Consider the following 16,218-nt stretch of genomic DNA (forward strand, 5'->3'; position numbering starts at 1 on the left):
GACAGAGGACAAAGGGGGACATGAAGGGGGAGGACAAGAGAGGAGGACAACAAGGGGGAGGACAGAGGACAACGGGGACAGAGGACAAAGGGGGACATGAAGGGGGAGGACAAGAGAGGAGGACAACAAGGGGGAGGACAGAGGACAACGGGGGCAGAGGACAAAGGGGGTGGACATGAAGGGGAGGACATGAAGGGGGGCAGAGGACAACGAGGGGGGAGGACAGAGGACGGGGGGGGGGACAATCTCTGTTTGTGTCTCTGGATGATAGTTTCCACACATCCTGGAAAACCGGGTAATCTGTAATGCTGCTTTCCAGTCCTGGAAAAGTCCTGGAAAGTGTAAACAGGACGTCCTGGTTTCAGCTGAAGCTCGTTAACAGTCGTGAAATGATACAAATGAACGTTGACATTACGACATATTTACATATATTTCAGACTCTGGTTCTTACGGTGGCCCTGAAGGACAAATCCAGCGTTTCAGTGTTTTTATTTTTAAATATTTCTCTTCACATTTGTGTCTCTAAAGTCAAAGTGACCTTTAAAAACAAAAATATCATGAAATATACGAGAATGTTTATCACTGAATAAAAACAAACTAAAGGACGGACAAATGAACAGGTGAACTAATATTTCTCTTAGTGCTTTTGCTTTTTGCTCTTGTATGTGTTTTGTCCTCAGGGGCCACCGTCATTTCTAGAGCAAAGACTTTAAAGGACACGTCTCCTGTGGTCCGCTATCCCACAGTCTATTGCATGCACCTTTACTCGTGTAAAGGTGCGTTCAGGTGCTCTTTGTCATTCATTAACAGTGTGTCGAGGAGGTAATCGGATGAGTTGACGAGAAGTACGGAAGCAAAGAAAGTCCATAACTAAACCAAACACCTCAGTGTGAAGTTAAACCACTACTGAATTCTTAAAGTTGACGTGATGACAAAATTTAAAGCACTGAAATATTTTACTTTAAAAACCACCTGACGGTTTGAATTGAAAGGTCATTTCAGGATGTGCAATTTCACAAACTTCATTTTTTTCACAAATTAAATCTAATTTTCAAATAAAATAATAAAAAAATTACTAAAATTTGTCATTTTCCAGGCAAAAAAATCACGTTACATTTTCCTGGTTAAATTCAGAGACCTGAAGTCAAACATCTGGGCTACCGATCGGTCCAATCAGGTAACATCCCGTCAGTCATGTGATCCAAGAAAAGTTCAGATGAGCAACTGGAAACTGGAAAGATTCAATTTATAGCGGCTTTCTTTGCTTCCATAAAAGCACCTGAACACATCGTCAGTTTTATCTGTGTGATGTGACGTCGTCTGATTCGTGGAGGACGTTAAGCCCCGCCTCCTCGCAGGGGGCGGGGCCTGAGCTGTGGCGCACCTTGAGTATTTTCCAAAACAGTGAGAACTGCAGTGGAAACAGCGGAAAACGAAGGTGTAATCTCTGATTCTTTGCAGCAGGTCTGGTTGAGATGTTTTGGTTGGACGCTGAAGGAGACGCAGCCTGAAAGAGAAAATGAGGAAGAGTTTTTACTGTTGAAGAAGATCTCAAACAGAAACAGTTGAAGGTGATTTAAGTGTTAAAAGAAGTGAAACATTCAGATGATTCTTTCTGCTGTTGGATAAAAACTAAACAAGTGCGATGTGTTTGTTTCAGACGTCGTCTGTACTGACTGACCTCTGACCTCTGCAAGGCCACAATAAAACCATCATTTCAAGAAATAAATCAACGTTTTGTTGAGGCTTCATTTATTTTGTGAAGAGGGATTAAATGAAAGAGTGCTTAAAGATAATAATAAAATAATAAAATGTAAAAATATCTGAATGTCGCGTGGCTAGCTAGTGCGATAAACAGTTACTACATGTACACACTGCATTGATTTGTAATAGTGTTGATTAGAACAAATAAAATGATTAGACGTAGAATCTGAAAACATTCTGTAACTTTTCATCCGTCAAAAGGATTTCTCTTTTATTTTCTGTTCTATAAAGCTTTAATGACAGTTATTATTATTATTATTATTAATAGTCCTATAATATTCATCCTGAGGCAGAAAAGGACGTCAGAATATCTGATTTTATTTCTCCCTCACGTCTGTTCTGTTCTTTCAGACATCAACTCGTTTTAATTTCCTGTTTGTGTTTCCTGTCACATGACGGCTCATATCGTCAGCTAACAAACAGCTAGCAGCTAACAGCTAGCAGCTAACAGCTAACAGCTAGCAGCTAGCAGCTGCGGTGTCTGTCCCGCCGGGAGGAGCTAAGACACGAGGTGCCACGTACGCTGAATGGAACGCACCCCGAGACACAGGCGGTGAAAAGTGTTTTATTATCATCAAAAACAAACTACATGTACAAAGACTCCTGATTGGCTGTTACACACAATATGAAACATACTTCTCTCTGAAGACGACTTTTAGAAAATCAACGAAAGTATAAAATCTGTTTCTTTATAAATAAAAAAGGAAGTAAATAAACGAGTTCACCCACAGGGTTTACTTCAACACACAACCGACTCAGTCAGTCCCACACCTGAACACACACACCTGCCTGAAACGCAAGGAAATGAATATCATTTACACACCAAACAACTTCCTGTTCAAACACACACGCGTGTTTCTATGAATCATCGCTGCTCTGACGTCATCGCTGCTCTGACATCATCGCTGCTCTGACGTCAGCGCTGCTCTGACATCATCGCTGTTGTTGCTGAACTTGAGAAACTTTTCACTTCCTGAAGTGAAAAGTGACTTTAAGCCTCGCTCGTCCCTGCAGGCTTCCTCCTCTGACCTTTGACCCCATTTTAAAACTACAGAAAATATATTAAACATGTTCATGTGTCCTGCGACCTCACGTGCACGCACACACACACGCACGTAAAATAAAATCATTCATACAGAGAAAACAACAACAGTAAAACAATAACTTTCATCATAAATAACAAATAAATATCAGTCATAAATAAAAATAGTATAAATAACCTGCAGTTTCTGATGACAGCAGATAAATATAAACTCATTTTAAAGTCCTCACCAAACATTTACACCCAAACACCAAATAAATAAATATAAATATACAGAAACAAACATGTTTCCTCCCTGAAGCGTTCAGAAACCATCTGCAGACGAAGCGTTCACAGGAAGTTAAAGAGCAGCTGAGCCGCTGTGACGACAATGCACTTCCTGTTGCTGCTTCACAATAAAAGCATCTGCATGATTCACCAATGGAGAAGCTTTTAATGTGAAACAGGAGCAGCAGGAAGTTTGAATGATCAGTAATTACGGTAACGTTCAAGTCTGATTAGAGCTGCAAATAACGATTGTTTTCATTATCGATCATCACAATCAATCGTTTGGTCTGAAAGTGTCCGAAAACACTGAAAGCAGAAAAGTTTTGCTTAAAATTGTCTCTAACGATTAATCAATTATTAAAATTGCTGCCAATTAATTTTCTGGCAATCGATTAACTGATAAATGATCAGAGTGCAACACACACTCATGCCAGTTGTCCAATAAACTGTAAAAATCAGCAACGATCTACAAAATAAAAGTTCTTCTTCTTTTCTTTTTGCTTCTTCCGATCAGAAATAATCAAAGTGTGTTTTTACTGCTCAGACGTCTGCAAGCTTCCTGGCTTTTCTAAACGCTGCAGACAGAAGCTGAGCAGGTTCAGACCTGCAGATCTCAGATCTGTCACAGTCGTCTCTCTTCAGTCCTGGAAGCTTTTTAAACTCGTTCACATTCCAGCTGATGGTCCCTGCAGCACGTCGGCCAATCAGATGAGCCGAGCCGCCGCTGCCGCTTCGCTCTGCAGGATGGTTCTGGACTCGTTTCCTGCTGAACCTGCGAGTCTCTGTGTTACAGCTGAGACTCAGTTGACGGATCTGTGGTTTGGACTCGCTGAATATATAAATATAAATATCTGAATTCAGCTCTGTGAGAATATTTTGTACAGAAGAAGAATGTGTGACGTCTTTAAGCTCTGAAGAAGAAACGATGTTGCTGAAACATCAGAAGCTGCTGTTGTATTAAGACGTGAACGACAAAGAGTGGAGAGTCTTTCCGGCTGCGGATCTCGGCTGGCATACGGCAACTCACGAGGAAAAAACTGAGTCTGTTCGGCCATCGATCGCTGATCAATAAAATATCTCCCAGGAGGCATTGCAGGCAGACACAGCTGATCTGTCCCGTCAGGTCGTCGGGGTCACCGGCTCCTCCAGAGGTCATGAACGATCACAATCAACTTTAACTCCGTCCAGGTCATCCCGATGTGTCCGTGTGTCCTTGAACGCAGCGCGGTGTCGTCCCTGGTGGGCGGGGCTTAGCGTGTACCTTCAGCTCGGGGCCTGTGGGTGGCGATGGCTCTCAGGCTGCGGATCAGGTCGTGACAGAAGGAGCGAAGCTGCGTCAGCGTCAGGTGGGCCGCCACCTGGACATCGTAGTTACCATGGAGACGGGAGGCCAGGTCCAGACTGTGGTTCTGATCCACCGCGCCGCCGAGCTGAGCCACCTCCTTCATCTAAAACACAGAAACACTGCTGTTAGCATGGTGCGTGGGAGCAGCCAATCACAGTGAAGCGCCCGAGCACAGGAAGTGAACGTCACGGCAGGTGTGTGCGCGCTACCTTGTTGATGTGTGTCAGCAGGTCTCTGAGGTCAGCTCGCAGGTCGCTCAGTCCACTCAGTCTGTCAGACAAAACTCCCAGCAGCCCTTGGTACAGCCGGCTGCCCGCTGACATGCGACTCACGCAGGTGTCCTGCAGGGGGCGACGGAGGACAGACAGGTAAACCAGGTGAGTGTCGACAGACGGAATCAAACTGAGACTGAAGTTGAAAAACATTTCAGATTCACAGTAAATATTTTATTCATTCATGTTTTTATCCTCTGACACTGAAACATCCACCGGTTTACTGGACCATCTCAGACCTCCTAAAGGACCACCTGGCCCTCTTCAAAGACCCCCAGAACCTCCTCCAGAACCCTCTAAACAACTTCAGGACCCCAAGAACACATTTAGTTACCCACCACTAGAACCTCCTCATGGGCTGAACTGAATGAACCTTCTAGGCACTCCAAGACCCACCTAAGGGACCCCTTAAACCTCCTCAAAAACCTCCCGATCCAGCTAAAGGACCACAAGAACCCCACGGCCACCTAAGAACCACGTCAAGATTCAGGGGCCTCCTCGAGGACTGAATGAACCCCCTGCCGAACCTCCTTCAGGACCCTAAAGACCCCCCTCAGCCCCGCCTACAACACCCCCAGACTGCAGACTGACCAGTGTGAAGCGTTCAGACAGCGGTTTGAGAACGGGGGCGGCGGGGATGCCCAGTGATGTCACCATCATCTGCAGGTTTGTTGTCTGTGTGGAAGGGTCAAGGGTCAAACCCTGAGGAGGACAGGAAGAGGTTATTAACACGTGAAGAAGAAAAGCAGCCAATAGGAGTCCAGGCGACTCAGAAGTCTGGCGTACCTCAGTGTTGATGGTGGCGGTGTGCACGGCGGGGATGTCTCTCAGGATTTTCTCCACCAGCGTCTTCGCCCGCTCGGCCGCCTCTCTGAATGCCGCCGGCTGGTCGGACGGCGAGCTGACGGGAGCTGATTGGACCAAAACTGCAAACAGGAAGTAGTGCAGCAGGGCGACGACTGGAGGAAGAAACAGGATGTTTATTTACCGACAGTTCGCCGGATAACATTCAGTATCAAGAGAGATAAAATACATAAAACTGTCAGGATCTTTATTAAATATATAATCTCCTCTTTTAATAGACACGTTTCAAGTATTAAGAGTCGTGAGTTTAATAGGAACTAATGATTTCACTAATGTTACAAATCATCAATTAACCCTTTATAGATATATATATAAAGTATAATTAAGTCATTAATATGCTGTTATACATTATTATTTCTAACTATATTATTTATATATTAACATTTGCAGCTGCTGACCAAATGAATGATTGATTATTACTGATTTTAATATTTATAACTACAGACTTGGTGGTTTATTAGAAAGTGAAAAACTATTCAGTGTTTATTAATGTTTATCAACATTTCTTGCAGATTTTTTACCAAATATAAATAATCAACCAGCAGCCCAGAAGTTGTTCTTATGAACGGCTTATAACTGATCTATGAAGCATTAGTAAATTATTTATTAACCGTTAATCATTAGTTACAAGACTTTTTCCTGTGATCACAACACAAATAAAACCCACAGTATTCTCAGTTTACAGAAAGTAAACGTGTTTTCACTTCACTAAAGATAAGAGCTAACAGGATGTTAGCGAAGACAGTACAACCAGACGGAGAGTCTGCAGCTATGCTAGCAGCTCTGTGAGGCTGTATTTAGCCACAGTGGTGCTTTGAGCTAAATGCTAACATCAGCATGCTAACATGCTGATGTTCAGCAGGTATGTTTACCATGTTCTCCATCTTAGTTTAGCATGTTAGCATTAGCTATGAATGTCAGCTCTGCAGGTGTTTGGTCAGAAACCAAAGTGTCGGACACGTTAACATGTCGCCCTGATGGTGGCGCTAGCGGGAGGGGAGCATGAACGATGAAGCACGTTTCATCACAGTCCAGCAGCTGCTGAGACGCTTCAGTCTGAACCAAAGTGGAGGACGGAAATCCATAGAGCTGCGATGCTAGCTCTGTTAGCTTATGATTACTAAAAATGACCAAAATGGCAAAATAGTTGCCAAATGAATAATTGATTAACTTGAGTCTATCTTACAGTCCTGTGTTAGTTACAGCTTTAATTTATTCTTACTCAGCAGTTTTGGCACGAAACACCCTCCATACCCCAGTGAGCCTGGCACTGATAACCCCCCATACGCTGACCGGGGGGCGCGGGTCTGCGCAGGTGATCGCAGTCAGCGCAGGTTCACGTTTTGACAGAAAAGTCGATTTTTTTTAAAAATGTGATTCTGTTAAAGTTTGTTTTTGTTGAGTCACACATGTGTGTTTGCTCCTCCACCGAACTTCATGCATGTTTCTGATGATTTAAGCGGCCTCTCCTCTGAGCGTCAGGGACAATAAAAGTTGGCTCTTACCTGTCAGGGTGTTCATGTCTGTCAGGGCGGCTGTCTGGCTCTCGGTCTCGGTGTGTGTCCGCCGCTGAACTCGGTAAATTCTGCTTTTGCTTCCATTTGCAGCAGTTTGGACCTTTTATCTGCACCCTCTCCCGCGGGGGTTTCCCGTTGACGGGCACCGACAGCACCGTCACTCTCCGTGGAGTCATACAGATAAATCCCGAAGTGACGAAGCTTGTGAAAACTTGTTGCGTCACAACCAACCGTAGATCCGCGGGGAGAGACAGGAAACCTGCAGGGTCTCACCTGCCGCCACGACACGTGACTTCACACCTTTATCTGTGCCTTTAATCCAGATTCTTAACAGCTCGGAGTCGGAGGCAGGAAGGAAACTCTCTCAGGTGCATTAACTGACTCCAACTGGTCACCGATCAGGTCTTTAAACCAGTTCACCTCCCATCACATCCAGTGAAACCAGTGATGCCATGCAAGAGTTAATATTTCATTATTAGGCATGGAGGAAGCGTCTCTAACCACACACTGTAAAACTCCACTTCAGGTAAATGAAGCGTGAAGCGCGACGCCTGGCTGAAGGTGTGTGTGCCGCTTCACTTCCTGTGTCGTCATGTTTCTTTAAGAAATCCTGGACAAACTGAGTCAGCAGAAAACGCGTTTCAGATGTTTGGCTTCCGGCCGCCGCTCAGGAAGCGCGTCATCGGACTGCAGAAGTCTCCAAACCTTCTTTCAGCTTTTGTTTCAACATTTGGGAAGAAGTTTGTTTCACAACTGAGTCTGATTCACAGGCAAGAGACCACCTGACCTCATTTCTCCTCTGCCACATCTTTATTATTAATAAATAATAATAATAATAATAATAATACAGGCATATTCATGTGAAATCAGCTTTTTAACGTTAGTTTAAACATTAACTTTATGCACTGCTGTGCAGTTTAAAATGTAACGACGCTTCATTTTTTATCAGCTGATGTTCGCCAAGACGTTTAGTTTGTTTTCAGCGGGATCAATGATCGTAATCAATAAGCTCCTAACGCCCGAGGCTCACAGCAGCCAGTCCACCGACGCCAGAGCTGTTATATATTCTATCATCAGGTTATTATTCCTCGTGCATTAATGTAAAGCAGGATGTTGCTGCTGCAGCTGGTGGAGCTGGAGCTCATGTTGAACCGGTTTGTATCGGACTGCAGCTGATGATGCTTTTCATTCCGGATCGAATGATTTTCTGTCAGTCGACTAATCGATTAATCGATTAATCGATTCAACTGAACTCGTACAAACAGTTGGGAGTTTCATTTATAACAAAACATCAGATTTTATAAACTCTTCACGTGTTTAGTGTAAAAATGTGAATCTGTAAAGTAACTGAAGCCGTCAGATGAATGAGGGGAAGTAAAGTCCAGTGTTTCCGTCGGAGACGAGGCGGAAGCAGAAAGACTCGCGTAAAGTAAAGCACCTGAGTAAAGTAAAGCACCTGAGTAAAGTAAAGCACCTGTGTAAAGTAAAGCACCTGAGTAAAGTAAAGCACCTGAGTAAAGTAAAGCACCTGTGTAAAGTAAAGCACCTGAGTAAAGTAAAGCACCTGAGTAAAGCACCTGAGTAAAGTAAAGCACCTGAGTAAAGTAAAGCACCTGTGTAAAGTAAAGCACCTGTGTAAAGTAAAGCACCTGAGTAAAGTAAAGCACCTGAGTAAAGTAAAGCACCTGAGTAAAGTAAAGCACCTGTGTAAAGCACCTGAGTAAAGTAAAGCACCTGAGTAAAGTAAAGCACCTGTGTAAAGTAAAGCACCTGAGTAAAGTAAAGCACCTGAGTAAAGTAAAGCACCTGAGTAAAGTAAAGCACCTGAGTAAAGTGTGTAAAGTAAAGCACCTGAGTAAAGTAAAGCACCTGAGTAAAGTAAAGCACCTGTGTAAAAAGCACCTGAGTAAAGTAAAAAGCACCTGAGTAAAGTAAAGCACCTGTGTAAAGTAGCACCTGAGTAAAGTAAAGCACCTGAGTAAAGTAAAGCACCTGTGTAAAGTAAAGCACCTGAGTAAAGTAAAGCACCTGAGTAAAGTAAAGCACCTGAGTAAAGTAAAGCACCTGAGTAAAGCACCTGAGTAAAGTAAAGCACCTGAGTAAAGCACCTGAGTAAAGTAAAGCACCTGAGTAAAGTAAAGCACCTGAGTAAAGCACCTGTGTAAAGTAAAGCACCTGAGTAAAGCACCTGTGTAAAGTAAAGCACCTGAGTAAAGTAAAGCACCTGAGTAAAGTAAAGCACCTGTGTAAAGTAAAGCACCTGAGTAAAGTAAAGCACCTGTGTAAAGTAAAGCACCTGAGTAAAGTAAAGCACCTGAGTAAAGCACCTGAGTAAAGTAAAGCACCTGAGTAAAGTAAAGCACCTGAGTAAAGCACCTGAGTAAAGCACCTGAGTAAAGTAAAGCACCTGAGTAAAGCACCTGAGTAAAGTAAAGCACCTGAGAAAAGTAAAGCACCTGAGTAAAGTAAAGCACCTGAGTAAAGTAAAGCACCTGTGTAAAGTAAAGCACCTGAGTAAAGTAAAGCACCTGAGTAAAGTAAAGCACCTGTGTAAAGCACCTGAGTAAAGTAAAGCACCTGAGTAAAGTAAAGCACCTGAGTAAAGTAAAGCACCTGAGTAAAGTAAAGCACCTGAGTAAAGTAAAGCACCTGTGTAAAGTAAAGCACCTGAGTAAAGTAAAGCACCTGAGTAAAGTAAAGCACCTGAGTAGTAAAGCACCTGAGTAAAGCACCTGAAAAGCACCTGAGTAAAGCACCTGAGTAAAGTAAAGCACCTGAGTAAAGTAAAGCACCTGAGTAAAGCACCTGTGTAAAGTAAAGCACCTGAGTAAAGGAACTGTGTAAAGTAAAGCACCTGAGTAAAGTAAAGCACCTGAGTAAAGTAAAGCACCTGTGTAAAGTAAAGCACCTGAGTAAAGTAAAGCACCTGAGTAAAGTAAAGCACCTGTGTAAAGTAAAGCACCTGAGTAAAGTAAAGCACCTGTGTAAAGTAAAGCACCTGAGTAAAGTAAAGCACCTGAGTAAAGCACCTGAGTAAAGTAAAGCACCTGAGTAAAGTAAAGCACCTGAGTAAAGCACCTGAGTAAAGCACCTGAGTAAAGTAAAGCACCTGAGTAAAGCACCTGAGTAAAGTAAAGCACCTGAGAAAAGTAAAGCACCTGAGTAAAGTAAAGCACCTGAGTAAAGTAAAGCACCTGAGTAAAGCACCTGAGTAAAGTAAAGCACCTGAGTAAAGTAAAGCACCTGTGTAAAGTAAAGCACCTGAGTAAAGTAAAGCACCTGAGTAAAGTAAAGCACCTGTGTAAAGTAAAGCACCTGAGTAAAGTAAAGCACCTGAGTAAAGTAAAGCACCTGAGTAAAGCACCTGAGTAAAGTAAAGCACCTGAGTAAAGCACCTGAGTAAAGTAAAGCACCTGAGTAAAGTAAAGCACCTGAGTAAAGCACCTGTGTAAAGTAAAGCACCTGAGTAAAGCACCTGTGTAAAGTAAAGCACCTGAGTAAAGTAAAGCACCTGAGTAAAGTAAAGCACCTGTGTAAAGTAAAGCACCTGAGTAAAGTAAAGCACCTGTGTAAAGTAAAGCACCTGAGTAAAGTAAAGCACCTGAGTAAAGCACCTGAGTAAAGTAAAGCACCTGAGTAAAGTAAAGCACCTGAGTAAAGCACCTGAGTAAAGCACCTGAGTAAAGTAAAGCACCTGAGTAAAGCACCTGAGTAAAGTAAAGCACCTGAGAAAAGTAAAGCACCTGAGTAAAGTAAAGCACCTGAGTAAAGTAAAGCACCTGTGTAAAGTAAAGCACCTGAGTAAAGTAAAGCACCTGAGTAAAGTAAAGCACCTGTGTAAAGCACCTGAGTAAAGTAAAGCACCTGAGTAAAGTAAAGCACCTGAGTAAAGTAAAGCACCTGAGTAAAGTAAAGCACCTGAGTAAAGTAAAGCACCTGTGTAAAGTAAAGCACCTGAGTAAAGTAAAGCACCTGAGTAAAGTAAAGCACCTGAGTAAAGCACCTGAGTAAAGTAAAGCACCTGAGTAAAGCACCTGAGTAAAGTAAAGCACCTGAGTAAAGTAAAGCACCTGAGTAAAGCACCTGTGTAAAGTAAAGCACCTGAGTAAAGCACCTGTGTAAAGTAAAGCACCTGAGTAAAGTAAAGCACCTGAGTAAAGTAAAGCACCTGTGTAAAGTAAAGCACCTGAGTAAAGTAAAGCACCTGAGTAAAGTAAAGCACCTGTGTAAAGTAAAGCACCTGAGTAAAGTAAAGCACCTGTGTAAAGTAAAGCACCTGAGTAAAGTAAAGCACCTGAGTAAAGCACCTGAGTAAAGTAAAGCACCTGAGTAAAGTAAAGCACCTGAGTAAAGCACCTGAGTAAAGCACCTGAGTAAAGTAAAGCACCTGAGTAAAGCACCTGAGTAAAGTAAAGCACCTGAGAAAAGTAAAGCACCTGAGTAAAGTAAAGCACCTGAGTAAAGTAAAGCACCTGAGTAAAGCACCTGAGTAAAGTAAAGCACCTGAGTAAAGCACCTGAGTAAAGTAAAGCACCTGAGTAAAGTAAAGCACCTGAGTAAAGCACCTGAGTAAAGCACCTGAGTAAAGTAAAGCACCTGAGTAAAGTAAAGCACCTGAGTAAAGTAAAGCACCTGAGTAAAGTAAAGCACCTGAGTAAAGGTGCAGAGTTTCTTTCCACCGCTGAACACATTAATGTTCAGGAAACTCTCCAGCTGCAAAGAAACTCCTTCAATCGATCTCCGCTTTCAGGAGACGAAGTCAACGTACGCACACTCACAGGAAGCAGACTTTCTGATGATACCTGTGTGTTCTGAACGCAGGACGTTTACTTTTTACAGTGTGGGATTACCTGTTAGAGTTAAAGGCCGTTTGAAACAGGAAGCTCCGTTTGTTTTCTCGCGATGCAAATTCCTAAAATAATGTGCAACTAATCAAAGGACCCCTGAGGGTCTGGGGCCCTGAAGATCTGGGGCCCTGAAGGTCTGGGGCCCCTGAAGGTCTGGGGCCCCATGAAGGTCTGGGACCCCTGAGGGTCTGGGGCCATTCATTCATTCCTGACGTTGGTAACACAAAGTCTGTGTGATCAAATATTCTAAACTCAAGGTTCTCTTACTAGCTTTTTCTGGAACTTTCAACCACATCCCACAGTCTTCTTCAGTGAACAGAACTGGCTCCTCCCTGCAGGGATCCTGGACTCAATGAATACTGGAAACAAAGGAGACTCTGGTCACATGACAACACCTGAGCCAATACCATCTAGAGGAAGACCATGAGATGCAGTCAAAAGCTCCAGGAAAAAGAAAGTAAGTGGACCTTGTGTTTGCAATATGTTATCACATGAAATGTTTTTTTATTTAATTCAGGAAGCAGACGGACACACACACACACACACAGGTGAGCTGTCACACACACACACACACACACACACACACACACACACAGGTGAGCTGTCACACACACACACACAGGTGAGCTGTCACACACACACACACACACACACAGGTGAGCTGTCACACACACACACACACACACACACACAGGTGAGCTGTCACACACACACACACACACACACACACACAGGTGAGCTGTCACACACACACACACACAGGTGAGCTCTCACACACACACACACACACACACACACACACACACACACACACAGGTGAGCTGTCTCTCTCACACACAGGTGAGCCGTCACACACACACACACACACAGGTGAGCTGTCACACACACACACACAGGTGAGCTGTCTCTCTCTCACACACACACACAGGTGAGCTGTCTCTCTCACACACAGGTGAGCCGTCACACACACACACACACACAGGTGAGCTGTCTCTCTCACACACACACACACACAGGTGAGCTGTCTCTCTCTCACACACACACACAGGTGAGCTGTCACACACACACACACACACACACACAGGTGAGCTGCCACACATGGCAGCACGGCTCGGGAGTGAGAGCGGTCGTCCAGTTACGGGTCGGTCCCTGGTCTGGTCCCTGGCGCGCAGGTGAGCCATCAGTGTGCGTGGGTGAAGGGAAACAGTAAGGTGACACTGAAAATCAGCTTTTCCACTGGAACTTTCCACCGACACTAATTTCCACATTTTCCCAGTGCAGTTCTGAATGGCGTGTGCCGGGCGGCCTGAGGGTGCAGATCAGTCCTGACTCACATGGTTATGAAACGTTTCTGTCGTCACAGCTGGAGGAGCTCCGACTCAAGAGGCTGCTGGGAAACTGGTTCTGGGTCAGTTCTGATTTACTTCAGGTTTTGGGTTTGAAGGACATCTGATTTCCTAAAACGCATCTCAGGGAGAGAGGAGGCTGGAGCAGGACGCCACGGTGACGCTTCTGTATTCACAAGACGCGTTAATGATTTAAGATCAAACTTTCCGACCTTCACCGTTTGTGTGTCGGCCTCTTTAGTATACTGCAGCCCGTATAACTCCGTCACATGTATAACTCCGTCACATGTATAATATACTGCAGCCCGTATAACTCCGTCACATGTATAACTCCGTCACATGTATAATATACTGCAGCCCGTATAACTCCGTCACATGTATAACTCCGTCACATGTATAATATACTGCAGCCCGTATAACTCCGTCACATGTATAACTCCGTCACATGTATAATATACTGCAGCCCGTATAACTCCGTCACATGTATAACTCCGTCACATGTATAATATACTGCAGCCCGTATAACTCCGTCACATGTATAACTCCGTCACATGTATAATATACTGCAGCCCGTATAACTCCGTCACATGTATAATATACTGCAGCCCGTATAACTCCGTCACATGTATAATATACTGCAGCCCGTATAACTCCGTCACATGTATAACTCCGTCACATATACAGCGGTGTGAAAAAGTGTTCCCCCTTCCTGATTTCTTATTTTTTTGCATGTTTGTCACTTAAATGTTTCAGATCATCAAACTAATTTAAATATTAGTCAAAGAAAGAAGACAAGTAAACACAACATGCAGTTTTTAAATGAAGGTTGTTATTATTAAGGGAAAACAAAATCCAAACCTACATGGCCCTGTGTGAAAAAGTGATTGCCCCCTAAACCTAATAACTGGTTGCTCCACCCTTAGCAGCAACAACTGCAACCAAGCGTTTGCAATAACTTGCAACTTTTGTCTCGTCAGTCCAGAGTATTTTCCCAAAAGTCTTGGGGATCATCAAGATGTTTTCTGGCAAAAATGAGACGAGCCTTAATGTTCTTTTTGCTCAGCAGTGGTTTTCGTCTTGGAGCTCTGCCATGCCGGCCATTTTTGCCCAGTCTCTTTCTTATGGTGGAGTCATGAACACTGACCTGAACTGAGGCGAGTGAGGCCTGCAGTTCTTTGGATGTTGTTGTGGGGCCTTTTGTGACCTCTTGGATGAGTCGTCGCTGCGCTCTTGGGGTAATTTTGGTCGGCCGGCCACTCCTGGGAAGGTTCGCCACTGTTCCATGTTTTCGTCATTTGTGGATAATAACTCTCACTGTGGTTCGCTGGAGTCCCAAAGCTTTAGAAATGGCTTTATAACCTTTTCCAGTCTGAAAGATCTCAATTACTTTCTTTCTCATTTGTTCCTGAATTTCCCTGGATCTCTGCATGATGTCTAGCTTTTGAAGATCTTTTGGTCTACTTCACTCGGTCAGGCAGGTCCTATTTAAGTGATTTCTTGATTGAGAACAGGTGTGGCAGTAATGAGGCCTGGGTGTGCCTGGAGAAACTGAACTCAGGTGTGATAAACCACAGTTAAGTTTTAACAGGTGGGGCAATCACTTTTTCACACCACTGTATGTATACACACTCACACCTCAGTAACTCTGTCACATGTATAATATATTGTGTGTGTGTGTGTGTCAGAGTCCGCTTCATATTTACGTCACTGTAACAGAAGGTCTTCGAACGTTAAGCAGAAGTTTAACGTGAAGTCGAGACAATATTTGATTACTGTGGAATTTTCTTCAGACTGTTTTTCATTTGAACAGATTTGTGAAAACGTGTTTTTCTGCAGTTCGCTGTCGCATCAGAAACGTGGCTACAGTCCACTTCCTGCTGACATACCGTTTCCGTGGTAACAACGAACAAACCTTTATTAACTACACTCGTGTGTGACAGCAGGTCAGAGCTGCAGAGAAAAGACTACGTTACCCAGAAAACCACAGAAACAAACGTGTGTAAACAAAACCAAAGTGTGTTTTATTTGTCTGAGTGAGAGAAACAACAAACAGCAGGAATACACAGCAGAGAGGGAGGAGAGAGAGGAGAGGGGGATTGTGGGTAATAACTGATCTACTAACATCAGCGTGCAGACACGCAACTACTTCCTGTCTGCACAGGAAGTCAGCAGGGAGGATCATGGGAAGCTGTCGTCGTCGTCTTCAGCCATTTCTTTGGCGAACTCCAGATCCTGCTGCTCCCGCTCCCGACGCTCCTGAACGCAGCACGGACACAGAAACACAGACACGTGAGAAACGACAGTCACATGACGTTTTATTTTATTCTGTATGCAGAGCTTCCTGCCCGGCGGCTCAGAGACGCCCGAACACTTGTCTCTGACGATTCCTGCTTCTCCAAGTACGACTCCAGCGAAACGGACTCACGTGTTAAACCCGATGGAGCTTCACAGGCGGAGCGCTTCGTTCTTTCTACCAACAGACCGTTTACAGGACGGAGCTCAGTGAAGGAGGCGGGGCCGACTTTAAATACCGTCAAACACACGGACGCTGATACGGAGACGCTGCATCGAGGTGAGCGTTGGCCGATTAGTCGCACAGGTGTGTGTGCGGTATATATTTATTGTATTTCAGCTCCAGCGGTGACGTCGGAGGATTTCAGACTTTTAAAAACAGAAACATTGTTCTAATTTCATTATTGTCCGTTTTAGTCTTTGAACAAATAAACAAAAAGAATATTAAGACTTTTTCTGAAAATTACTACTTTCTCACAACACTGTCACTATAAATCTGAACTTCGTCACATTGTGACACTGCACTTCTTCAGCGGACTGCGGCGTTTAACCAGCAGCACGTTTTCTTCTTCTCCCACTTTGTTTGATCGTCTTTGTTCTTCTTACAGCGGGAAACTAACGAGCCTCAGCCGAAGAATCTTTAACCAATCACACAAACGTAA

At 43.9% G+C, this 16,218-nt stretch overlaps 2 protein-coding genes and 2 long non-coding RNA genes across 5 annotated transcripts in view; 2 read left to right on the forward strand and 2 right to left on the reverse strand.

Moving 5' to 3' along the window:
* Positions 1-145: 145 nt before the first annotated feature.
* LOC122868836 lies at positions 146-1,729 on the forward strand. Its single transcript, XR_006376190.1, has 2 exons — positions 146-1,571; positions 1,661-1,729. It is a non-coding gene; the product is annotated as an uncharacterized LOC122868836 (long non-coding RNA).
* A 586-nt stretch (positions 1,730-2,315) lies between these two features.
* On the reverse strand, positions 2,316-8,605 carry LOC122868835 (granulocyte colony-stimulating factor-like). Its single transcript, XM_044181200.1, has 5 exons — positions 7,060-8,605; positions 5,477-5,649; positions 5,282-5,392; positions 4,628-4,759; positions 2,316-4,521 (listed from the first exon to the last, which is right to left on the reverse strand). Exons 1-5 carry the CDS (start codon positions 7,073-7,075, stop codon positions 4,324-4,326), a joined length of 630 nt encoding a protein of 209 aa, XP_044037135.1. The 5' UTR covers positions 7,076-8,605; the 3' UTR covers positions 2,316-4,323.
* A 4,280-nt stretch (positions 8,606-12,885) lies between these two features.
* LOC122868837 lies at positions 12,886-16,004 on the forward strand. The gene is made up of 2 exons (XR_006376191.1): positions 12,886-13,326; positions 15,600-16,004. It is a non-coding gene; the product is annotated as an uncharacterized LOC122868837 (long non-coding RNA).
* psmd3 (proteasome 26S subunit, non-ATPase 3) overlaps positions 15,263-16,218 on the reverse strand; it is a 12,854-nt gene continuing 11,898 nt past the window's right edge. For both annotated transcript variants that reach the window (XM_044181194.1, XM_044181195.1), the window contains exon 13: positions 15,263-15,520. In XM_044181194.1, the coding sequence (XP_044037129.1) occupies positions 15,443-15,520 (78 nt within the window). In that variant the 3' untranslated portion in view covers positions 15,263-15,442. The remainder of the gene's footprint in view (positions 15,521-16,218) is intronic.

The sequence above is a fragment of the Siniperca chuatsi genome, linkage group LG21 (genome assembly GCF_020085105.1).
Source record: "Siniperca chuatsi isolate FFG_IHB_CAS linkage group LG21, ASM2008510v1, whole genome shotgun sequence".
NCBI classification, from domain to species: domain Eukaryota; kingdom Metazoa; phylum Chordata; class Actinopteri; order Centrarchiformes; family Sinipercidae; genus Siniperca; species Siniperca chuatsi.

Bases quoted from the DNA above. Each gene is read 5' to 3' on its own strand.
- LOC122868835 (XM_044181200.1), bottom strand. The intron at 5,393-5,476 runs GTACGCCAGACT...TGTCCTCCTCAG, and splicing joins CCGCCACCATCAACACTGAG to GGTTTGACCCTTGACCCTTC. The intron at 4,760-5,281 runs GTCAGTCTGCAG...CGCCCCCTGCAG, and splicing joins TGTCTGAACGCTTCACACTG to GACACCTGCGTGAGTCGCAT.